Source organism: Prinia subflava, chromosome 9, assembly GCF_021018805.1.
Source record: "Prinia subflava isolate CZ2003 ecotype Zambia chromosome 9, Cam_Psub_1.2, whole genome shotgun sequence".
Lineage (NCBI taxonomy): Eukaryota > Metazoa > Chordata > Aves > Passeriformes > Cisticolidae > Prinia > Prinia subflava.
The window spans coordinates 19,548,691-19,573,687 of record NC_086255.1 but is presented as its reverse complement, the minus strand read 5'-3'; the positions used below and the strand labels follow the sequence as shown (position 1 = coordinate 19,573,687).

At 45.3% G+C, this 24,997-nt stretch overlaps 1 protein-coding gene across 5 annotated transcripts in view; it reads left to right on the top strand.

Annotated features, from left to right (window-relative positions):
• The first annotated feature begins 19,544 nt into the window (after positions 1-19,544).
• Positions 19,545-24,997, top strand: part of LOC134554829 (uncharacterized) — a 30,725-nt gene continuing 25,272 nt past the window's right edge. For 2 of the 5 annotated variants that reach the window (XM_063405798.1, XM_063405796.1), the window contains exon 1: positions 19,547-19,806. In XM_063405798.1, the coding sequence (XP_063261868.1) occupies positions 19,758-19,806 (49 nt within the window). In that variant the 5' untranslated portion in view covers positions 19,547-19,757. Of the gene's footprint in view, positions 19,807-19,876; positions 20,024-24,997 lie in introns of those variants that run through there. The other 3 variants (XM_063405797.1, XM_063405800.1, XM_063405799.1) reach the window with 3 other exon arrangements.

Genomic DNA, 24,997 nt, shown 5'->3' with positions numbered 1-24,997 from the left:
AGAACATAAGGAGCACTTGGGAAAATTGCAAAGATTTTGTCTGAGATATGAACAACAACACCTTTACTACTTTAACGAAAAACCACCATTAAATCTTTCCTTCCCAGAAATTTTCCTTACCCAAAGAGAATAAACCTCTCAGTAAAATGCATAACAATACAAATGTTCCATCCCACTACTGTGTACATACACATTATACACATTATTATTTTGTAACATCTTTTAATCCATTTTTTAGAATTGTGAAACACACATACTCCACCTTACCTCAGATTATCACTTAAATTAGCTGGCTTTGTTTCAGCCATTTCCTGCTCTGCCCAACACCTTATCTGCAAGCAGTTTGGGATGGGAAGGGATTTGCCTGTTGGTAGTGGCATTGTGGCTCCCTGTGGGTGGCTCAGCATCACGATTGCCATTCATTTTTGCAGGGAGAGGCTGTGCTGCTGTGCAGGGACTCTCATCCTCTCTCCCATCACAGCTTCCGTGCCTGCATGCACATCCATGTCCCGTGGACCCCCGATATGCCTTGCAGCAGGGGAGGGGCTCTGTGAGCTTTAGGAGAGTACTTATCTGCCTCTGTGTGCAGTGTGTTTCTGTGTCCAACTAGTTGTAATTTAGGTCTGGAATATTATTTTCCCTGTTTATTGGTAAAAGTCATCAGGAAAAGAATGAAAGGTAATTAGCCATCTCTTTGGTGACAATTAGACATCTCTTTGGTAGCAAAACATGATACAGTGACAGCTTTGTAAAACATGCCTTTGAAAAAAATATTGAAAAATGCTGCCAGATCAATCAACTGTGGTTGAAACCTGTTGGACACATACCATTGTCTGTTTTTAACATCCCACAGACAACAGACACATAGAAGGGGAGTGTGCAAAAGATTCATGTCCAGTCTTGCAGACAAGGGCTATTAGCCTGGCTTAGCACACATGAGTGAGGTGGTGTCAACAAACATCCTCCTCCAGATCCACCAGATTCCACTACTGTGGAATGAGTATGTGCTGCTTGTCTGTGCTCCTCTCCAACTGCTCTCCAGACTGAGACATCAGTATTTGATATTAAAAGCCTGAGGTAACAAGGGGAATAAGGCGGTCCTTATGTAAATTGTTCATGGGGTAGCTTCGTAGGCATTTGGAATAAGGCTATTTTCCAGCAAAATATATTAAATGGGCAGAGCTGAGAGCACCTTCCACAAGTATAGCAAGGATCCAAAATTTTATATGTCTCCATGGCATAAATCTTCATTCACTGCTTAGCCCCAGCAAAGAAGTTGTAATATGTAGCTTCTATCCAGATACAATTTATTTACCTCATTAATCAGTGACTTATTACTGCAGTGCAGAAAGTCACTGGTCCATCAGCTTTTGTTTCAGAAGATGAAAGTTCCTCGTAACACACCTGGACAGTTCTATATTCTAATGCAAAGTGCAGAGAAAGATGAGCCTAGTGGCACAGAGGGGGCTGGGGGAAATTACAGTGCAAGAGAGCAGGTAAGAGTTAGAAAAATGCAGATTGTAAACAAAGACGTTTCTGTTCCCAGGTTGGCCAAGTGGCTGCTGCTAAGTCACAGTAACCCTGGGTTGTCACCTTTGAATTTTACTTGTCATTCTGGTATGCAATACAAGAATGTGTGTCGTTTCATCATGCTCCCTGCCTGCACAGGTTACCTAATTAATTTACTGCAAACTATAAAAGTAGTTCCTTGTACTAATTGCCTTGTCTGCTAGATGACCAAAGAGGAAGCTGGGACTTTGAAACAAGATCATTTTCTTTAGATGAGAAAAGTGAAACACAAATTCAGGCTATTTTTTTCTTGTCTTATTCCCTCACAATATGTGTACAAAGCTTTCCTACTGCTGATAAAAGGAGAAAGTCTCGAAAGCACTCCAGCAGATAGCAGTAGATCGCTGACATTTGCTCACTGATGTCCAAATTTAAATGTTTCTTTTTTCTCCTTTTCCTGTTGTTGTTGTTTGTTTCCTTAAGAATTAAAGACTGCTAAAACACATTAGCAGAAGCCAAGGAGACTGGTTGCTCTTCTTCATAGTAACAAACGTTATTATGAGTAAAAGAAATTACTATAGCAGGATTCTATTCTCCATCCACGAGCACAATCTTCAGGTGGTCAGAAATTTCAGAGATCAAGTCTAGTGGATTGGCAAATTTCATAAAACTCCTGTAACTAAAAGTTGTACATTGAGCTGGGAGATGTGTAGGATAAATGAGGGGTGTGTCTGGAGTCTGGGCAAGTAAGCAGCGTGCTGTATGTACAATAACACTAGATGGCTGCAGAGTCTCCAAGAAACTGCTGTTGTCTGCAAGTTTGATTTTGCAGCTTGTGCACCTGAAATACACGTGGTGAGATGTGTTGATCAGTGGAGTGTGTTTGTGTGCCAGGCCCTCTGTGTTAGTAGGCAATCCAGTTCTTTGAGCTGGCAGGCAGAGCTGCAGGGTGGGCATTTGCTGACAGCTGGACTTAAGCATCCCACCAAATTGACAGGAATGGCACACTGCAGTGGGGCAGCCTTCCTCCAGATTTGCTATGTCCCTGTCACCAGGAGCTGAATCACACGTGAAGCAACTCCTGAGACACTCATTTCCAACCTGGCCTTTTGAGAAACCTGATATCCCCATAACTGCCAGGCAAAGGGTGGAGTATGCAGAGGGAGGCAAAACCTCTGTGGCCATCCAGCTTTAATCAGCCGTATTTGTTTGTTTACAAGGACATCTAAATAATACCACCCACCATTCTGTTTATCAACATCCCAAAGATTTCCAGCATACAGCTGTCAGGTTTCTAGCTCCTGCTGCAGCACGCAGCCCAGGCCACACAGAGCAGGATTAGGGTTGTCAAGGAAAAGGATTGATGGCGGGATGTTACGCTGCAGCAGGTAATCAGTTCTCTTGAGGGGCAGGATCCTTCCTTAAAAGATGGTGCAAAAGTGACAAAATCATTACCATATAAGTCTGACAGTTTCAGCAAGCTCTGAAACTGGTGTTTGAATACACAACTTTTATTAATATGTTATGTGAAAGATTGCTTGTGATTTCTCACCCTGACCAGGTCTCTTGTGTTTTCTCACCCTGACCAGGTCCGGATGTTTCAGCATCTATGCTTGTAACTGACAATACAACAGAGAAATGACAGTTTTATCCAGCTCATTACCAAGTCCAAATTTTGTAAGTCTAATTTCTGTTAGCAGTGTGTTCCCTGGCTTACGTTTGGGTAACTGTCACAAAATCCCCTTCTAGTTTTTCTGCCTGTAATTGTTTGGCTCTTTGCAATGGTTTGTGGCTGTGCATCCACACAGGCACCAAATTAATGCACAATGAGACCTAATACCTTCTGCTTCAAAATTATATTCTGCTCTCCCTTGACATGTATGCATGCTAGTATTAGAGCTTACAACTTTGTTTTGAGGCACCCCAGGAAGGTAAGGTGGAACCAAACCCTGGAAGGCACCTAACCATGTTGCACAAAACTCCTGCCTGGTATATAAACCACCTCTTTGCTTATGGCTACAAGAAATTAAAACGTTAGAGCTCAGGCAGAGATGAAAAGCACAGAAATTCTTCTGTGCTTTAGTCTGCTACCTGCCCATCACTCTTGCCAAATTGCCAGTGAAGGCTGGTGATCCTAACATTGCACCAGCTGCAGCCTGTGACCCACTGGATGTTGGGAATTCACAAACTAAGGGATCTGAAAAAACTGATCACAGGATGCAGCTCTGCATGTTCTACACAGCAACCCACAGAGATGTGAGCTCAGAGAGTCCTCCCCTCAGTTTGAACATGCCAACTCACTCCTTCTCCCCACAGTCAGAGTCAGCTCTAACCAGGAATGACTGCATTTTTGAGTGTCACATGAGACAAGGACCTCTAAGTCACACTGAAAAAAACCCCACCTCTTGTGATATTTTTGCTGGACAGGCAAAGGAGGAGCACAAATATCTGTGAGCTCAATGTATACCAAACATGCCTGTTGAAATCTTACTACAGGTTGAGTGGGGAGACATATGCACGGGCAAACACAGCACTGATGACACGAGAGTGATCGGAGCACCACAATGTTCACAAAACTCTCCATGGGCAATATTAAATCCTTTTGTGGGTTTTGATCACAGGGATTGGATCTGATGACAGCTGGTTTGTATGAGACAATCACTCTTGCCTTTTGTAACTCCTTCAGAACTAGGCTAGCTACAGTATTTGTCACCAGCTAATGTTTTTACTCATTTCATCATCATTACAAATATCAGAAAATGCTGCACAATTAGCAAACCCATGGTTTAACCCCAGCAAACAGGAGGGCCAGATTCACATTCACATTGCCTTCTCAAAGGTTTCTAGAACCACAGCCATGATGGTGAGAGAATCTGTCAGTGCCATTAAGATTTTTTTTCCCCAGGGATAGTTAACACCATTAATAAGCTTAGATTGTCTCCAGAGGAATCTAACTGGTACAAGAGTTGCCTGCAATTGTACTAACTAATGTGATTTGTGTTTTGCAATATAGGATCCAAAATTCACTTAGTTCACAGCACGCAGACAGTAAGGTTACTATCTCACTTTAAATCCCATTCCTTCTGATTCCTCCATGCTTAGTTTTTGCTGTCTCATAAGCAACTTCCACTATGCAAGGGTATGTTGATCTTCAGCAATAGGCAACAACATTCACAGACACAGAGTCTCCAGCCTGGTAAGTCTAGCATGTGTAAGAGATGTGGGATCGGGCAGCCACAAATGGCTCCCTACAACCTTGGGGTGGTGGAGAGCCCAGCCCTTAATACATGCTTTTAGCATATCTGCTGAGAAGTGAAACTCCCTTCCCTCACACTCACCACAGCATAAAGGTATTTTGAATCCTACAAAAGGCATGCCAAAAATCGAAATTTTCCATCAACAGAGAAAATGAGGAATGTGTGTATCTGGTTCGTTAGGCTCCAAGGGGGAGATGATTAATCACCAGCAAGGGAGGATGACTGTAGATGGCAAGTCAGCATCTCTAAGTATTTTGTTTTTCCTCCCTATATCCTTTTCTCCTTTTAAAATGAATTCTAAGAGACTGTTTATAGTAGAGTCCCCTCTGCATGCTCTGGCATTTGTCTGAAGTCAGCAAGTCACATCCTTTCTGCCAGCATTCAGAAAACACTGGTCTAGAAAACAGAACCTACCTTAAAGACAAACCAAGAAGTACAGTGTTTCAGGAGTAGCTGTAGGTGAAGCCTTGGAGAGGGACTGAGATGGCCCATTAAGGGTAAGTGTATGGAATCCCAGCCTCAGTGAACCCACTGAGTAATTTGTCCCATCAGAGTATAGTCCTTCCTCACCAAATTTCTGTCAAAATTCTCAGGATTTCGCCAGAATTTTTTTGCACCTCTAGAGTCTGCTGTTGATGAAAGTTTCTGCTGTGATCCACTCAGGCTGTACAGTCCAAGAATGAATGACTCAACATAAGGGATGAGCAGAAGACAAGCCATGGTAAGTGGTGGCCTAGTGATACTATGCTTTTTTAACCCCCAAGTCACAGAAAGTGTTACAGTACAAACCACACATGACAACAGCACAGGATAAACGACACAACCTATGCTGGTGAGATCCTGCACCAGATTTAAATGTAAAACTGAAGTCTTTATGCAACTACACTCATTAAGAGTCATTTAGTATTCACTGAATAATAGAATTGTTAATGTTTGCACCCAGACAGAATTCTTGCTCAGATCAGTTCCTGCGCTATGGTTTCAGTTGAACACACTGTTTTCCGTCCTGTCTTAAACTCTTGACTGGAAGTGAGGTATTTCCTTTCATGCTGTTATATTGAGACCAAGACCTACGTCATTTATAAAGAATTCCAGATTCACAGGGAAACACTATAAAAGTGTGAAAGAGCAGCCTTTTCTTCTTTCTTTTAGGTAAGAGAAGAGGCAAACCCCACTAAGCTTCTTTCAGAAGATTTTATTTTGTTTTGATCCTGAATGGGCAGAAATACTAACAAAGCCAGTGATTTTCCTCCAAAGGAAGGTTTTTAAGTGGTTTTGATGAAAAGTGTACATACAGCTGGTTCTCTGGTACAAACCTGTTCTGTTACCTTAGTGCTGGGTACACGGGGAGAACACCCACGTGCATCTAATTAATACAGACATCGCAGAAGGGAGTGGTGCTGGGTGAGAGGTGGTCCACTGTAGATCAAGGGAGCTCACCCTCTGTGGTGCATCCTAGGGTGCTGTGCAAGGTAACACAGGCACTGCAGGGCTAGCACTGACCTTTATTTCTTCCAGAAACACTAAACACTAGCCCTAAGACCTAAGCAGGAATAACCAGGAACCTTAAACAATTGGCACACAACTGGGCAGGTGCAGTTTATCAGTCACTATAGCAGTGCTCATGTGGAAACCACCCTGCATCAGTAAATCTGGCTTACAGCAAAAAGACAAAGAAATCTGAGCACTGGGGACTGATATAAGTAGGTGCCAGTAGGAAGGTTCAGCACATGTTGTGCAGACTATTTGTAGAGACACGTTTCTGGCGTTCTGAGTCCATAAATAATGTTTACAAAAAGGTATTAGGTATCTTCCCCAAGGGCTGCTAGAAAAAAGGAATAAACAGACCAGAAGGAGTTTAGGCACATTCCAGTTTGGGGAGGAGAAAGAGGCTGCAAAGACAACTCTAGCAGACTTATTATGGTACCTTTATGAAACATTTGCCTTTTTTACCCAGAGGGCAGGGGTGAGAGAAATACGACTCCTTGCTCTGCCAGTAGTGGAGATTGAATGCTGTATCTGGGTGGACTGCACTCTCTTGTCTTGGAGCCAGTCCTGCAAAGGTGTCCTAAGCCAGACTGACAGCAGCCAGAGGGGTTTCTGGCAGATGCTCATATCCCAGGGAAATCCCAGGTATACGAACCAATCTCATCAAACTTGGGAAAAAGCAGGGAATGAGGAAAATACTTGGATTTGCACAAACAAATCTTGTCTTGCTCCATTCTTATTTACAAGGTTGATCCAGGACAAAAAAATCACCTCTTCAACCCAAACAAAGCAGCACCATGCAGAGAGCACTGCAAGTCTGCTGATGTCCTTGCTGTGATCTCACTGGGGCTTCGAAGCACACTCACAGTTTAAAGAAATGGATTGTGATGATAAAAGAGAATTATCTTTGCCTTACCCTCATATGCTTAGTAAACTCCCATGAAAACTTAGCAAATTCCCCCTGCTGCTTCCCCAAATGTCTGTGCCTCAGGCCCAAACTCAGTTATTCCTTTAATCCTGTGCAGAAGATCCAAGATCAAAGTTGGTGGGACTTTGTTTCATCGCAGCTATTCCCAGCACCATCCCTGGAATTCAGACAGCTGCTGGTTTTCATTCCTCAGCCATGGGCTAGCCAGATCTGACACTTCAGTGTTAACCCTTGGTTTTGGCATGAATTTTGAATTGTCTCCTGAAAACTCTCCTGCTCTGCAGCAGATGACTCACCTCCACTGTGGTACCCCATGGGAACAAATTACTTGCTTCATGGGTACCAAAATTCCAGTGGCAAAGGAAGGGATCTAGGATCCCTGTGGAATCTAGAATACTCTGAGATGGAAGGTGATCTCTAATCATCCATTATATTTTTCCTGGGAGAGGGGGAAAAGAATTGAAATCATGAAACATTTTCTGGAAAAAATAAGACCAGCCCTGTATTTAATCAAAACATTTTGTTTTGTTCCACTTGTAATTATTTCCATCCAATGAAAAAAATACTTTAACAAAGAAAATGACAGTTCCCTCCCATGGACAAACAAAATAAGAAGTCATGTCTGTTCCTGTACAGTGCTACAGTGAAGGTGACATATTTTTAATGCTGTGTTGAAATTGTCTTTACTTGTATTGCAGTAATACTGAACACATCAATTTAGGTTAAATGATCTAATTTCAGTGTTTGTTAGGGTAGTGGTGAGAAAACACAAGATTTGTGGGGAAAAAAGCTGAAGTGACACTTTATTTCCCCTGAAACTCATGAGAATGTGAATATGAGCACTGATTACATCCACATGATTGACTAGGGCAGAGGTTCCAAAAAGATGAAGATTAACCTGACAGCCCAGGGAATTATTGCCACTGCCAGGTATGGTGGTGTTTTTTTGTTGTTTTTTTTTGTTTGTTTGTTTGTTTGTTTGTGTTTGTTTGTTTTTTGTTTTTTGTTTTTTTAATTGAAAACCCTAGTTTTCACATAGTGGTAAGAGATAAATAGGGAAAAAAATACCCATTCTTGTACAAGACTCACTCTTAACTCAAATGACTTCTTCATAATCAAGACAATAAATTGCAGTTATTTTGGTTGTAATTTATTGAGATCCCATGCCAGGCAAAGGCTCTCTGTATGTTTGCTTTAATTATCATGTTCCTAGAGAAGGTAACAGTTTATGCAGGTTTACTACAGTGCCTTACTACCCTCCCTTCTCTGTGCCTCAGGTACCTGAACTTTGTATTCCCCACAGAAAAGTGGAAATAACCTTGGAGCCTTCTTCAAAACTGCTTCAAAACACATTGAGATCTAGTGGTGAAACAGCAGTGGAAAAATACTGTCACTTCCATACGCTGGGATATTTTTTCCCAGAGCTCTCAGATATTCACAGTTGCATTTTCCTGCCTAGAACAGGCCAACCATTTTCTCTTCAACACCAGCTGACTTCAGTGCCCAGGTGAAAAGGGGTCCGTAAGTCATGGACGTTGCTACCTGCTTTTAAATTACTTTTCACCCAAGAGCATTATGCTGGTTTCTGCACTGTCTTGGTGTAAGTCCTGCCTCCTGGCACTATCTCTGCACCTCACCCATCCAACTCAACAGGTGTATTTTCATACCCCCTAGCAACAGATACTTTGTGGAGGAGTTAGTGTCTGCCAGGTGTGGTTTAATACTAATTAATTCAGGCTCCTTGCCATTTTCTCCTCCAACTCAAAACTGACAGCACACCAATCATATATATTTTTCAGCAGCACATTGTCAGACTGAATCAAAATATGCCGCTGAGATCCATCTGCATGGCCCTTTTCTGCAACACAAACGGAATTCAGCTGCCTGCCTTTCAGACAGGTGAGGCATTTCAGGACCCACCTGACATTGACTAAGACCCTGTTGTTCAGTGTGTTTTGCGGCAGAGAGCATGGCTAGTTTGTAAGAGGTGGGAAGTCAGCACCTGCTCTGAGGAAAAGGGTGATTTTGAAAAGGTAGAGGTTGCCCAAGATGTGCCTACTCACCACAGGAAGAGATGTCTGGGAAGCATCACTGTAAGAATCAGGAGGCTGGTCTGCTGGGTGGCTTGTGGGATGGATGGAGAACAGGCATGTAAAGCTCTCCCTTGCAGGAGGCCAGCATTTTGGTAACAGAGGAAGGAAGACTATTCCTTTATTTTTGTGAGAAGAAAGAAGGGTTCACCAGGTCTTCACCAAAATACCAGGATGAAATCACAAATTTTATCTGACATACTTAAACCTGCTGATACCAAACCTCATATTACTCACGCAGAGCTCCACCTCCTCCTCCTCCATCTGGGTACTACTGACATTGCAAAATCTTTTGCTAACTGCATTTCTTTCCACATAATATTTTCTGTGCCAGCAGGGAAGTCTGATCTACTCTGGGAGGTCAGCACCATCCTTCTAGAGCTTTCAGCTACAAGTATGATGGCTTGCAAGAATCCAGCAGTTAAAACTGGGCAATTGACCATAAAAGTTTATATCTATGACAAATATCCTAACAAACCCCACAGGCAGCTACTAACTAGAACTGTTTACCTTGTCCAGATTTGTCTGTCTTATTACCCCCCTTTCTCCACCCATGGCTTTAAAGGTTACCTCTCTTTCTCCTAGAGCTTTCTCAAAGTATTAATGAGCTACATAATCCAAATATATATTAAAGCTCTGAAAATGTTCAGTTGTTCAGGTATAGGGCTTGTGTTATGTTCATCTATCAAAACTGCCAGGTCATTAGCTCTTGTGTTAGGATAGCGAGTGAGTGACAAACTCAATCGTATATGTGCCATGATGGATTTTCTCTAATTGCCTTTTTCTGAATTCTGATGGTTGTGAGTCATTGCAGGCAGGAATTTATATAGCCAGAAAGTATAAATATAAATATATCAATCTATTGTCCACCAACAGAGACTATTATATGAAGAGAAAGGCCAGGGATGTTCAGAGTTAAGGAATATTTCTATTCCAAGTGGACAAACATGTAATGCTACCTGCAAGTCTTGCTGATAAGAATGTGCAGACACTTGGGTTAGTGCTGGAGCCAGGAACGTTACACCAAATCTGATGCAGCACTCAGGAACAACCTGGCCACCCAGCACAGCTCAGCAGCTGCCCAGCATAACTACTTGTGATCCCCTGAGCTTTTTTCTGTGCTGTGGAATTACACTGTTCCACCTTTTCAAAAAGCAAGAGTTCTCCTACAGTGTGATCCTGCAGATCTGTTTTGTCTTCACAGGAATAGTTACAGAAGCTCAGGGATTTCCACTGACTTTCATCTTTGCTTGAGCCAAGTTACCTACAAATACAAGGACTATTACAACAAAATCTTGCTGTTTCTGAGGTTCCTGGTGGCCAGGATGAGGGACTGCTGGCAGCACACTGTCCTACATTCCTGCCATCAGGGATAGGTGAAAGGACACTAGTCATGGTATCTGCTTCATCCATAAGAGTAACAGGGATATCCCTGGGACAGCTCGGTACAGCAGTTCCCTGTTGTTTCAGCTGAAGGTCCCAAACCTGCCTTCAGCATGGGGAAACAGGGAGACAGTGGAAAGGGGCACTCCTGGCTTCCCACAACCCCTCCTTTTCCCTGCTCACTCCCTTACCAAATCCTCCCCCAGCCTTATCACATTCCCTCCATTCCTCTCATCGCCCTCTGAGCTTGCCTCTGAAACGCTGAGCCTGTGCTGCTGCTGTCCATGGGCTTCCAGATCCCCTTGCTCAGAGCAGTTGCCATGGGGTTCCTGGCCACTGCTGTGAGAGGGGTGGGGGAACCCTCACCTCCCACTTATTGTCTTCTCCCACAGCTCTAAAAAATATGTATTCACTCCCTATCCACCTCTGCTCTTGACAGCACCACATAAACCCCCCTTCTTCTTGATGCTATCTATTTACAATAACTCAGTTTCCATAAAATCTCCTCCACTTATTCCTCACTGAAGCCTCTTATCTTATCTTGCAAACCTGACTTGACATCAGGCAGTTTGGTGTTTATATGAAAAAAGGGTTTGGCTTTTAAAACAGTTCAGCAGCCACAAACAGAATTAGGTCTTCAGAATAGCTTAGCCTGCAATTTTGGGCACTAAAATGAGAAAACAGGTTTTCTAAGAGGCCTCTTTGCAATCATGTGCTTTGAAAATATTACTTTAAATAGCCCTGAAACAGTTAGATGTGGAGCCTTTGCTGAAAAGTCAGACTCTAGCTTGGTGTCTCCCTGGCAGCCAAGCTCACCTGAAATCTGCTCTGCAGCCTTTTGCAGCTCTTACGAGCCCTTCCCTGGTCTCCTGCTGCCTCCTCAGCCTGCACAATGCAGGTTACCAGGGCAAGGGTAAGGCTGCCCCTGCTGATTTTGACAGACTGGAACTTGATTGATTCAGTTTGCAAACTCGGGATAATACTTTGTTATGTCTTTGCCTGTTGCTTTACATTGAAACTATCTTGGGAGCAAGCAAATTGTGCTAGGACTTTAATTCACCAAGTTTCAAAGTTGGGTCATCTGGAGGTCAGGATTTGCTTTGTTTTGTTGTTTTGGTTTTTTTTTTCCTTCAAGAGCACTACCAAGAACTCTGGGGAAGGTAGGAGCAAAAGCTCTCTTTATACAAAACCACAAAAAATACATATGCCCATTTTTTTACTTGGCATGGGTACTTGTGTGTCAGTTCAATTGTATTGGCTTTCAAAAAGAATAGTTGTGCAGTGACTGTTCTGGTGTACAACAGTTTGGTGCCATCTGTCCTGCATCCCCTGAGTCGCGGAACACCACAAAGCCATGAAATGATCTATCACAAACCTCCTGTTATTTCAGGATACGGAAATATCTCCCAAGTGCTGTATATAGACTATGGATTCATCATGAGCCAACCTGGAAATTTCAGTCTGAGCAGCAGTCTTAAATTAGTAAGTGCAGGGAAGTCTGCAGTAAAACATCAGACTGTCTCCAGTCAACCCACACTAAACAAGCACACAAACAGAAGTAGAATTTTATAGATAAAAGCACAAATAGCACTGCTAAGATAAAAATCACAAAGGTCCCAACCCCTGAAAGTCCTGGGGAATATTTAATTTTTTACAGTGGATTTAGATCAGATCTGAACAGAGGGAATATGAATATATCGTTGGCATTTTCCATCTGGACTTAGAAGAGCCCTGCTTTGGGGTTGGTTTGGTAGGGAAGAAATGTGTCTTCATGACAAACTTGCTTCAGTTACTCTGGGAAGCTATGGTCACTTACTGCTCAATAGAAACAGTTTAATACAGACTCACAACTTTAATGTTCAGGCAGCTTTACAAAAGAGAAACAGTCATTTTTCCCCTTTTCTCAGCTAGGGAGATGAAAAGCAAAGAACACTGAACTAATGTGCTGAGGAGGGAGAGCACCTCAGTGCTGGTGCCATATCTGAGCTCCTGTGCCCATTCTGTCACATGAAGAGGTGCCAGATGTGAGGACCCACAGCAGCAGTCACCTGCTGCTGCACACAGTCATACACAGACTGATGTAAGATCCACAGTCACGTTACCAACCTCAGTTCACAAACAGTGGAGCCACAGATATCCTCCGGGATGTCCAGAGGAAATACACACCCAAGATCTGGATATCTGCGTTGTACACAAATGAAAGAGCATTGATTTGGTTTCAGCAAGAGATTTTTTAAATAACAGGTTTTCAGAAACACATGCTATTTGTTGAGTATGTCCTGAGGTCATCCAGACAGGTCCTTGACTACTGAATATATCTGCTCATCAAGGACAGTTGTTTTCAACATTTTTCAGCCTGGGAAGTCCTGTATACTTTACCACTGGAGGTCAGGTCTCATGCAGTATATTTAAATTTGCTACCAGCCTGCTTTCCTCAGTTACTCCTCCCCAGGACTGGAACAGCCAGATCCACAGGAACTGACAACCACTGCTCAAGGCCAAGCTTACAGTATCTCTTTTCAGTGAGATCGCGTGTGACAACTCTTAGTGCTTAGTGATTCTTCTGAATCCTGGGACAAGTGAGCTCCATCATTTCACTGAATGGGGGAAATCCAGGCTCACATACTGCATGTCAAAAATCCTCTGTTCCCATTTTTTTTAGAAAGTGTACAACAATGTACAGCTTCCAAGGAGTACATTGTTCCCCCTACAGCAATGTTCCCCCTCCAAGCAGGAAATGGTAAATTCTGTAATCAAACCATGAAAGTGCAATTATGAGTGCAATTAAGGTGAAATATAGCTCTATTGAAGTTGGTGGGAGTTTTATTATTAACTAAAGTTTCACCCCTGTGTTTCGGATGGATAGTTATCCTGTTCAAGCAAAGAAGCCACTATTTAATCAACATGACATTTATAATGCAGTATTACCATCACATTCAACCATTCAGGACATGTTTACTTTAATCAGTTCTAATTAAATTGTTATACAGTAAAAAGATTTAGTTCTACTGGTGAATGTACATATATCCAGGGGAAAAGCAATGCAAATTGTTCATGATCTCATTAAGTGCTATTTGTATTTCTTGAACTCTGGTGATGTTTTAGCAAGTCACATCTAACTCTTCTCTTCTACTGCACTGAAATGGATTGTCCTAAAATGAGAGTGAGCATTTCCAAACTAAGCAACTGCAGCATTTACAGTGATGCAGAGTTTGCAACAAGGTAAATGAAGCAGAGACTGATAAACCCTCAGCCCCTTTAAATGCAAGGTTTAAGCAGCATTTTCACAGCACCTGGGATTCTCCACGCATTAAAAGCAAAGAAGCCAAGAGGCTGAAGGATGCTCTGGATACTCTCACACCCCATCTCTGGGCCAGGATACAGTGTTGGCACATGCCTGGCAGACCCTGCCCAGCCTGGCTTCTTCCCAGCAACCGACTGAGTGAGGGTAGAGGGTATCCATTTTTCTGCATTGGGCAGAGTCATGATGGGGATAGAAAACCAGGTCAAGCCCAGGCCCGGCTGGAGCTTTGCAGGCCTGCTAACACCTCAGAGAGTGAAAAGGGAGGCCCACATAAACAATAGCACTCTTTTGAGTTCCTCCTCATCACCTTTTCACACCATTTCATGGTGGGTGGAAAACTCCTTGACCCTTCCCAGGGTATGCCAGCTTGTCCCTTGTCTGAGAAAAGTGAGGACCCTGAGGGGAGGTACTCCACAGGAAAGCAAGGGGAACTGCCTTGGCTCTGGAAGCCTAGAGAGCAGTGACTGAGTTTAAGCATTTGTTTTAACATCTTTTAACATCAGCCCCACTCAGTGAGCACAAAGGTGCTTCCATTGTGCACCAGAGGAGGTAATGTGCCTGGCAAGCCTCTGGCCCTTACCTCCCAGGGCAGAGTTCTGGCAGCTGTTTCCCATGTGGTTCACCAGGGCTCCTTTCACAGTGGGCTGGAGTGGGGACAACACACCTGCTCCAGGATCCAAACATACCAGGCATTTGAGCCTTCACTGGTCTCAAAAGGCTGGTGGACACACCAACAAGCAGAACTGGTGCTGAGCTAGGTGGCAACTTTTTCTCCTGCTCTGTGTTTGAGGAATTGCCTGGGGCAGCAGCATCCTTAAGAGAGGCAGAGAAGATGCAGAGGGGTTTTGCTTTTACAGGCAGGGTTTGCTCATTTTGAGAATTAAGTGTTAATAAGTGTTAATTAAGTGAAGGAAGAGCAACAACAGAAATGTATTTAGACTATGACAAGTGTCTGGAGCAAGACATAAGATTTGCAAAAGTTAACATATTGTCTCTAACAGAGTCAAGAGCTGCACACTACCCCACGAAGCTATTTTTTGCACCATAAGTGCAGTGCAGTGAAACAACTTCCTCTTATGTGACCCCAGACCTTCACCTGGACAAGCTGTACATATGCAGGCCACTACCAAGTTAGCAAGAGAACCATTTCACAGGAAGCTGTAGTCTTCTGGAAACTTCCTTTTTCAGGAATGCAAATATCATGCAATTCCTCTTTGAACCCACACCTCTTTTTTTTCCCCTTGACCTCCTGTGAGGGGCTGCTGGCTGAGGCAGCACGGGCTCCCCTGAGCCATGCCTGCCAACACCCTGCCTGGCACCAGGCTCAACAAGGCAACAGCCCAGTGATACCTGCAGGCTGGCACTGACACCCTCATGCAGAAATTGCTGTGAGTCCTCTCTTAAATTACATTAATACTGCACTGCTGGCGTGGTGGATCGGGCAAAAGCAGCTAAAACCTGAAAAAGAAAGAACCCCGTACGGTCACCCACCTGGCACAGGTCCAAGCCAAGCCTGATGGACGCTGCACAGAACATATCCCCCCTGTCCTTTCTTGGCTGCTGGGGAGTACTCCCATAACACAGCATTAAATCCACTCCTTTTCCCACACTGTCACACACATATCCAGTGTCCCTCTGCCTACAGAGCTACATCCCAAAACGTTGCTTGTACCCAAGTGAAAGAAAACATATTTAAATCAAGAAGGTGATTGCATTGCACAGAGTCCTTTTGTGCCATGCTGCAGGTGTACAAAACAAACCATGAGGTAATCAAGCAATCTGTCCAGATCCAGCCTTTAACTAAGGGGTCAGGGAATGGGATGGAAAACAAGGTCTCATATGTATATAAGATGAAAGGTTGGCTTATGTTTCATTGTGTGCTTTAGTGTGAAAACCACAGTGACAATGATACTGGAATGTGTTTTTCTTCACCACGAATGCTTCACACCAGGTGGAAAGACCTTTTACATGCATGAGAAATCCTGTGCTTTGGGGGCTGCACAACTTAAGGAAGACGGGCCCTGAAACTGTTTGTCTGTTTTCCCAGACAAGCAGTGGCAGAAGGAGATGAAGTTATTTGCATGTGGGAAATGCCTAAATCCAAACAGCAGAGGAACACTTCTCCCAGCCTCACCTCACCTACGCAGAGCTGCACCTGCTCAGGGATCTGTCCTGCTACTGCATATTTTGGCTCCTGGGGAGTTTTTTGAAACAAGGCTCACATTTGACAGACATCCTCATTTGCAACTGCAGAGCACCTCAGTGGACACTGTAGCAGTCATTTTTATGGAAGATCTGGGACTGCACAGTGGTAACTGCAGCATGAGGGAACAACACAATGGCCCAAACAGCACAATAGTTTAAGGAGTCACCACTAAATGTATCTCTCTTGCTTTCCAGGCACCTAACTTAGGAACTGTAGTACAAAGAGACCTTGCCCAACCTCCTCACCCTCTCTCCTTGGTGTGAGCAGCTCCCTGTGAGCTTGTGCCTGACCTCTCTGCAGTAGAGAAATAGCCTCCGCTCTGAAGTACATCTCTCTCTTCTCTAAAGCTGCTTCCCACAAGCTCCAAGTTGACAGAGATGACAAGAAACATAGGATGCAGCTGTACACCCAGGGGATCTAGAGACACAACAGCTTTCCACACTTGTGGACTTCTTTGGGTGGAGAGTTTTCTCATGACTGAGGAAACTGATGCATCCATCAAAAACTAAGCTGATGCTGACTAAGAGGTTTTTTCTCTTCCTGTTACAACCTCTGCAGCTCAAGAGGGAATTTCCTGCCCAGTTAAGATTTGGAGAACACATCCCACACTCTCAGCACATGGGTAAATGGGAAGGAGACCCAGCACAAGGACTGGCAGCTGCAGGGAAAGGGCAGATGTAGTGTGGGCCAAAAGCCACAGTGGCCCCAGTCCCTAGGCCAGGCTGTCCTAAGTCCATTTCCCTGCCTGGCTGGTTCCTTCCCGTCCATGTGCTCTGCCCCAGGACAGCAACGTGCAGCTCAGCCCCAGCACCCCACGCTCCCCTCACTAACTAGCTGGACTTAAAGGAAAAGGAGCTCCCATGTCAAGAGTGTTCACAAGGTTTAGACAAAAACATATTAATAATCAGTTCCTCTTTTCTGCACTTTTTTCAAGTTTGGACACCAAAAGCAAGCATCACTTTTGTTTCTTGCCTGTGGGCTGTTTTTGATGAGGGCTGGTGTCCATCCTTTGGAAGGTTTCATTGCTGTTCATAATACAAGCACAAAATGGTAGAATCTCCCTTTGGGTAGATGCCTTTACACTGGCATAAAAGTCCTAAGCATGCTAATGTTATTTTCTGATTCAGTGCTAAGCTATTCAAGTGTAAAACATCTTGATGCTAATAAAGTAAATAAACCCAAGTTGAAAAATTACATAAAACACAGTTGTGCTACTAAAACTTTCCAAGTGTAGACAAAAATAATCACATGCAACAACTAACAACAGCTTTGTGGAGCCCTCTCGACTCTGAACATTGTCATATATTGTGTCAACACAGAGCATTTCCAATTTAATTATCAGTTTCATACACACAAACACACCCTCTTGTGAGAATACCTAGAGCATTGAAATCTTGTGCTCATTGCCAACCATTTTCATTCCATGTTTGCCCTAGCCCACGGCTAGAGTACTTGTCTTGTACACATTCCAGGGGATATTTTATTCTTGTTCAAAAGCTTACTGTCAGTGGGTTGTTTTATTTATTATATTTGGTAAGACAGTCATTTCTGTTGGCCTCAAGCATTTGTTGAACACAAGGGGGTAAACCAAGCTTAGAAAGAGCCAGCTGGAGACTCCTTAGGAACTTCAATTTCTGACAGCATCATACACTTTACTTTCTACAAATAAGATACTTTTCAGAACACTTTAGGCTGAAGCTATTTACAAACATCAGCATTGTAGCTTTTTTCCTTCTCCAAACTAGTTATCAAAAAAAAAGGTAGCATAGGAGTGTGCTCAGCAGTGTACAAAACAATGGACTTCAATATCAGAAAGAAAGGAGAGTGCAATGGTGTATGGGCAACAGAGCTGAAGGTGAGCGGCTAATTCTTTGTCCCCAGAATTCTTTTGGCTGTGCTATTGCACTCATACTAAGGTCTCTAACTACTTTTCTGCTGCTCTAAATAATTTAAGTCTGTCCACTGCAGCTGGGAGCTGAGAGGGGAGCCCAGGCTGGTTGCATGGGCAGAGCACGGCAGCACATCACACATCAAGCACACAGCATTAACCACAGCACTGTCGTAGTGAAGAAACAGGGACTTCCTTCCCCAAGAGAACCTGCAGCTTTTCCTTCTCGTCATCTCAAAGAGCATGGGAAACCTAGCTCTATGCACACAACAAACCGCCCTCTTTGGTTTCCTAGAAAAAGAGGAATAGGTGCTGATTGCACTATGAGTGCCTGGAGTGTTTCAAGAAAATCAGATGTAGCCCACAAAAACTCTCACTGCAGTGGGAAACAAGGGGAGAGCACTAAAATCCTCCCAGCCTGAAGAGAAAAGATACCTTTTGGTGGATGACACAAATTTGGGAGCAACTAATAATTAAATACAAGAGCAGTGTTGTGGGAAAAGGGGCCAATTAGACAACCTACCTTTAAATTATGGCTGGTGCCAGTCAGCAAACTCCAGAGACTGCTGCAGCAAAAGTGAATTCATCTTAGTTGATACTTGGCAAGTTGATACTTAGTTGAAGTGTGTGTTGCAGAGGCACAGGAGGGCTCACACCTGCAGAGCAATGGGGCAACTGGACTGACCTCCCCTGACAGCTCCCCTCTCACTCACTTTCTCATGGCATTTGTAGCAGCACTCTGCGATCTCCTTGGGGCCGCTGATCCCATGGACAGCTGAAGTCCATGGAATTAGGCCGGTTTAACCGGTGGGGCAGCACATTTTCTCCTGAGAGTGCTCATGTTAGCAGAAGTCTGGATGAGGGAGCAGTGCAGGGACTGGTGCTCCATAGCAAGCAGAGAGCCTGTACAGGTTATGGGGCTGCTTGTTGTAGGGAACTTGTACTCCTTAAACCTAGCCTAGGAGTAATTTCCCACACATTTCCCAAGATAACACTCCAGTGGGCTCAAACATGCGCAGGGCATCCCAGAACACTTCATGCTGGTTTGGAGTTCACTCCAGTAGGGTGACACTGCAAATCTGCCCATGGGAGCTTGCACCCAGGGCAGTCCTGACACTTCCCTCTCACCCCTCTTACCCATCACCTGCAGCACCAATGACAACCAAGGCAGTTTTGAATTATGAACGCGTAACATGCAATTTAAATAGAGAACGAGAAAAAACCTGAAAAGAAAAAAAAAAACCCAAACCAACAAACCCACTCTACTCTTTTACTCTCTCTCCTCCCCACCCAAAACATTCCAGTCTTCCCTGCCACAGAGAGGGGAGTTGTTTATTGATATTATGCAAGCACTTAAATATTTTTCTTTCTCTTTTCTCCTGTCCTTTTTCCCCCTCTCTCCCCCTCTCTTCTCCGGGGGTTGCAAAGGTAGTTCAAACCCCTCCAGTCATCTCGGCTTATCAGCCACGGGAGATACATTCCTCGGGGCTGCTCCCTTTATAAGTCACTGCTGGCGGGGCGCCCGCCCGCCGCTCGCAGCCTGCGCGCCGGCAGCGCTGCCCGCTCCGCGCTGCCCCGGCCATGCCCTAGCCCGGGCCCGCTCACCGCCCGCCGGGGACCCGCAGCAGCTCGGGGAGGGTCGGCAGCGATGGCACCCCCTTCCCCGCGCCCCGCCCGCCCCTGAGGGCGGCTGCTGCCGCCGGGATGTTCAGCTGGCATCGGAGCTTCACCCTGGGAGCGCCCTGGAGAAGAGGTGAGTCTGCCGCCCCCCCGGGGCCAGCCGGCGGCTGCCAACGCCTCCCCAAACCCGCACCCCGCCACCCCCTTCCTTCCCCTCGGTGGCCGCGCAGACGATACTTAGGACAAGCCCATCCCGGCCCGCCCTGCTCCCGGGCCCCGCCGCTCGGGCACCGCGCCGCTGCCGCCCATGCTGCGCTCGCTGCTCTCGGGCTGCCTCTGTCCCCTCGCAGGTAAGGCTGCGTCCCTCTCGCTTCAGCCCGGGGCTGGCGGGGACAAGCATCGCGCTTAAAGAACCGGCTTCATCTCCTATAAAACGGGCTTATTTCGCCTGGGTAAGCGTGGTAGAGCTTGGGAGAGAGGAGCAGGGCAGGAGGGAGCACTGTGGCTCCGAGCGGGCCGTGCTGCCGAGGGACCGGCACCCACCGGAGCGGCTGCTCCCGGCACCGCCGGGTCCGGCACCGCCGTGAGGGGTGTCGGGTCTGCCCTCCGCCCGTCCCGGCGCGGGCAATGGGCATCGGCTCGCTTTCTAGGCTGGTGTATCCCCATCCAACAGGGATTATCGCGGTTTCGAAGTGTTTTACTTGCTTCCTCCTGTGCAGATGAGGTGACCCTGGCAGTAAAGGCAGCTATAGTCTTGCAGCTGATCATGTATAACTTTTTAAGCCTGTTATGCAAATAAATTATGTAGTCTCGGTATGCCTTTTTCAGGCATAATGGGGCATATTTTATACCCTAGCCAGAGTTGCAGGCTTTGAGATCGCAAGCCCCGTGTAGCAGAATGCTCTTAGCATCCCTGTTTACCCCTCGGCTTGGCTTGTGGCAGCTTTTAAGGAGATCGCAGGTTCTGTCTCATTGGCATGGAGGTGGCTACAGACAGGGTTTGTCAGAGTGTAAATGTAGTGACATGCTGTAGTAAACAGCAGGACGGTAAAAGTGTTGCAAACCCATGTGTTTGGGGTGGTTATACTTCCTGGGGTCCTGACTTTCCATCCTTATGCCAAGCTCCTGCCACCTTGAAGTGCTGCAGCAATTGTTCCCATGGAGTCACCAGAGCTGCCACATTCTTGGGCATCCAGCTACTCTCTGCTTGGATTGTGCTTCCTAGCTGTCCTGGTCTGGGGCAGCTACCTAGAGCTCAGCGTGAGCTGGAGCCTCTGTGAGGTGCCCCAGCAGGTAACTCTTCAGCACTGTTGCCAGCAAGGTTGCTGAAGCACGTTGCTCTGCCTGGGTTCTGTCTGGAAACTGCTACCCAATGACACAAAGGGCTCAAGAGAAATGTTGCTCTGAGAACGTGCTGGCATCCCTGTAAGACATGGAGGGTGTTCGAGGGGTGTTTTACAGTATGGTGGAAAATGCTCCTTTATGCCCTGGATGTAATTTGACCATGAACTTGTTTCCTCCAAGATACGTAGTGCAAACCTGATGGCAGGGTTAGGAGGGGAAAGGAAGCTTGCTTTTCCACATGGAAGTGTCCCTCACCACCCAGACACAGCAGTATTGTTAATGGGGTAGGTGAAAACTTTGGTGGGGGAACAGAGTTATCCTGCAGAGCACTGAGGGATCAAAAGACTTTCAGCTAGAATTTATCCAAATAAGAAACAGCAACAGCACTCTCTAATCACCTCAGCTAGAAAAAGGCACCAAATATTATGTGTGTCCTGTTTTGGATGCCATCTCTATTCAGAAATAGCATTCTTGGCTCTTGCTGTCACTGCAAATATAAAAGATTTCAGACACACCAGGGTATGGTTACACCTGTCCAGTGCTACTTTGTTTGAGCAGAAGCAGCTCTCCAGGGTTTTACCCAGGGACAGAGATGACTGCTCATGAAGAATGGGTTAACAGCGACCTTTCTAATACAAATTTCGAGTTCCTCTGGCTTCAGTTGCAGCACTGGTGTCTAAATGGCCTTGGTCTTTGGGGCTATTGAACAGTTGTTTATCCAAGCTTATTATAGGCAATAAAACCTGAATTACTACATACCTGTCATCCCTGGGGGGCACGTTCCATCCTTGCAAAGGGCCTCCTGGCTTCTAGTTAAATTCTGGCTGAATAATCCTGTGTGATATGAGGCAGCCTGCAGATCAGATGTACAAGGAAAAGATCTAAATTAGACAGGTTTTGCCAATATGTGATATACCTGTTTCTATTGTTTTAATTTTCTGCTCAAACATATCACTGAGTTGTGTGCTAAATAGCCTTTTGCTGTTACACAGGGCTGCTCATGAAAGCACTGTTTCCTTTAAATAAAGTTTTGAACCTTTCTCTTGGAGGAACACACTGGAATTTTCAAGGAGAAGGATTTGCAGGTCTTTAATGGCAGCTGTCATCTCCCTGACAAAAATTTCATAAATAAGCTCCACAGGTGATTGTAGGGGCTGAACCTCTTCTCTCCCCCAGCCCCCAGGACTGGTTGTATTGCAGAGTAGGGAGAACTTGGGCACTGATCCTTGTGCACCAAAATTATCCTTGGCCGGGGTTTTCCCACTGGTTCATAGATACAAAGAAATAAGTTGCAGCGTAAATGCAGAAATGAGTGGGAATAGCGCTCTGGCTGGTGCTATTGTGCAGGGTCAGGTGTTGGTCCAAAAAGTGGTGACCAGCAGCCTACACAAGTAACTGATAAACCAGGTGGTCTGAGGGGACCTGCTGTGCCCCGGGACTTTCTGCCAGAGGTCACTAATCTATCAGACCTGTCATTTGCTTTCAAAAACTTCACAGGTCACTTGGAATGAATTAAGAGCAAGCTGTAAAAGTGTCAAGTGGCCTCTCTACTTGGAAATCCATTTCCTCTTTAGTTCACCCAACTATATCAGTCAGTAAACAATCAATCAATCTCCCTCTCATTCCTCCTCAAATGCTTGAAAAGTGCTATAATTATCTCCTCTTTTGTAAAACATAGGTACTAAAGCAATGAATGTCTCCTCAGTCAGAGTCCTTGAACCCTATTACCTTTCTCTCGGCATCTGCTGTATATGGATTTATCATTACCAGCTGCAGCTGTGGAGACCTGTAACATTTCTGGTCGCATTATATTACCAAACCACGATCCTAAGGAACTTCACACACTTAACTGAATCTAGAGACCACCTTGGAGCCAAAGGATCTAAGTTGTGCTTTTTGTTCAAGGACTATCTGAAATCTCAGCTTGGTCATAACTATTCCATTGCATTCAACATTTTGAGCAAATCAAATTGTATATTTATGTTCATGAAATCCACATGCATATCACTTCTCCAGCTAGATAAACTGAAGTTTAGAGAATCAGGTCTATCATGCAAATACTGTTATGACATGGGAGCATGTTCCCTTGCAAACGTGAATTTCTCAGTCACAGCTCCAGTAAAAAACCACAAAGCAACAAGCAAACCAAGGGAAATGAAACAACAAAAAACCTGGCCTTTCCTCTGACAGATTTTCAAGTCTTCATAAGTTTCTACTGTTGTAGGTAGAAGTTGTAACGGGTGCACTGAAGACCAACAGACCCTGCAGTAAGCTTTCTGTACAAATTTTTCAGCTCATGATTATCCTAATTATTTAAGAGAAGCCTTGCACAGATTGAGCAGCCCAAGTTCTGGCAGCACGCTCAGCATGCTGCTTGAAAATCATTGGGGAAGGCAGATAGTTTGCAGACTTGGCGACAAGTGGCTCCTATGCCATTGCCAGGACTGGGATCAACAGTCCAGTAAAGCACCAGGTAGTCGGGAGATCCCCACCCTGTGGAAATCCATGGCAAAGCTGTGTGGAGACAGGTTTTTCTCACAGAGGGTTGGTAGTGGTTACTCATTTATTGGGGTGGGGACTTTTTTTGTTTGCCGGGTTGGTTTGGGGTTTTTGGAAGCGTGAGAGTAATTAAATTTTTGTGAGCATTGAGGTCCTGTCTGCAACGCCTGCCCGAGAACACAGGGCTGTGGTAGGGACAGCTCTTTGCCAGCCGGGGAGGTGACACGGGAGGTGACACGAGGAGGTGACACGGCTCCCGCAGGCCCTGCGTGGGGGCTGCTGAGGAGATGGCAGCACGGCCCCAGCGCCCGGCTCCACCCTTCAGCACACATGGGGGAAAAGTCATCAGCAAAAAATGCCTATTGTTTCAGAAAGGAAGTGACCCCTTCTCTCTTAAATGCTGGGAAATTGAGACCTCATCATGGGTGAGAAAAAAACCCACCTCTTCGAAATGAAAGGGAAATACCACCTGAGCCGTCCTGCCAGCAGTGCTAGAGAATGTGGCACAGTGACAAAACTAAGGGAGTCTTTTTGTAAGGGAAGGAAGGAAAATGAGGGAATGCAAGGACTGAATGGGAGAGGCAGCCTTTCATTTCTAGGTCATGAGTTTGACTCCAGTGCACCAGTCACTGCTATCTAATGATTCTTCAAAAGGTGACAATCATCTCTTAGTCTGTTACTTGGAGGCTACAGCCCCATCACAGAACCAATCCTGTATGGCAGGGTTTAATCCTTGCCATAGCTAGAGCCAGAGAGGAGTTACTAGGCAGGCTGTGGCCTCTGTAGGATGCTGAAAAACCTTTTCTGGTTTTCATGTGCACTTTACTCCTGTACTCAGGGGTAAGCAGATTGGTAGGAGTGCTGTGGTTTGACTTTGGTGTTCCTTTGCAGGGCAGCTCTGCAAAGTCCCCGCTACTCCAGCAACCATCATCGGTGATGCCCTTTATTTCTGGTGGCCCAGTAAAGTTGGATAGTACTGGCCTTATGAACTGCAGTGTGTAGGAGGTTGCATGTCTTGTGGCATGTGTGGCACACAGTAGCAGGGAGAGGAATAGATTCTCTGAGTACCTCTGGGCTGTTCATCCTGCACAAGCCTGCCAGCACCACCCACCCACCCACTGTGTTTGGGTTTGCTCTGCACACGGACCTTGCAGCAATTCTAGAGACAAGCAGAAGGCTGCCGTGGCTCTAGCTCTGCTAGACAGCGGCAGCTGCAGACAAGCAAAGCTTTGACTCCAGTTGTGCCATGTTTAACAGAGATTCTCCCCACGCCAAGTAGCCTAAAAATCAGGATGAACATTTTGAGAAGACAAGTGGGCAGAGACTGGAAGGGAAGAGAGCAGCAAAGGGCAGTGCTGGTATGGTATGGCTCTCCACTACCAGTAGCAGTGCTCATGCCACTGCCAGCCTGGCCTCTTCCTGTCCACCAGTGCTTCCTTTAGTTGCATACATCAGAAAACCACGTGCTGTGATACTTAAGT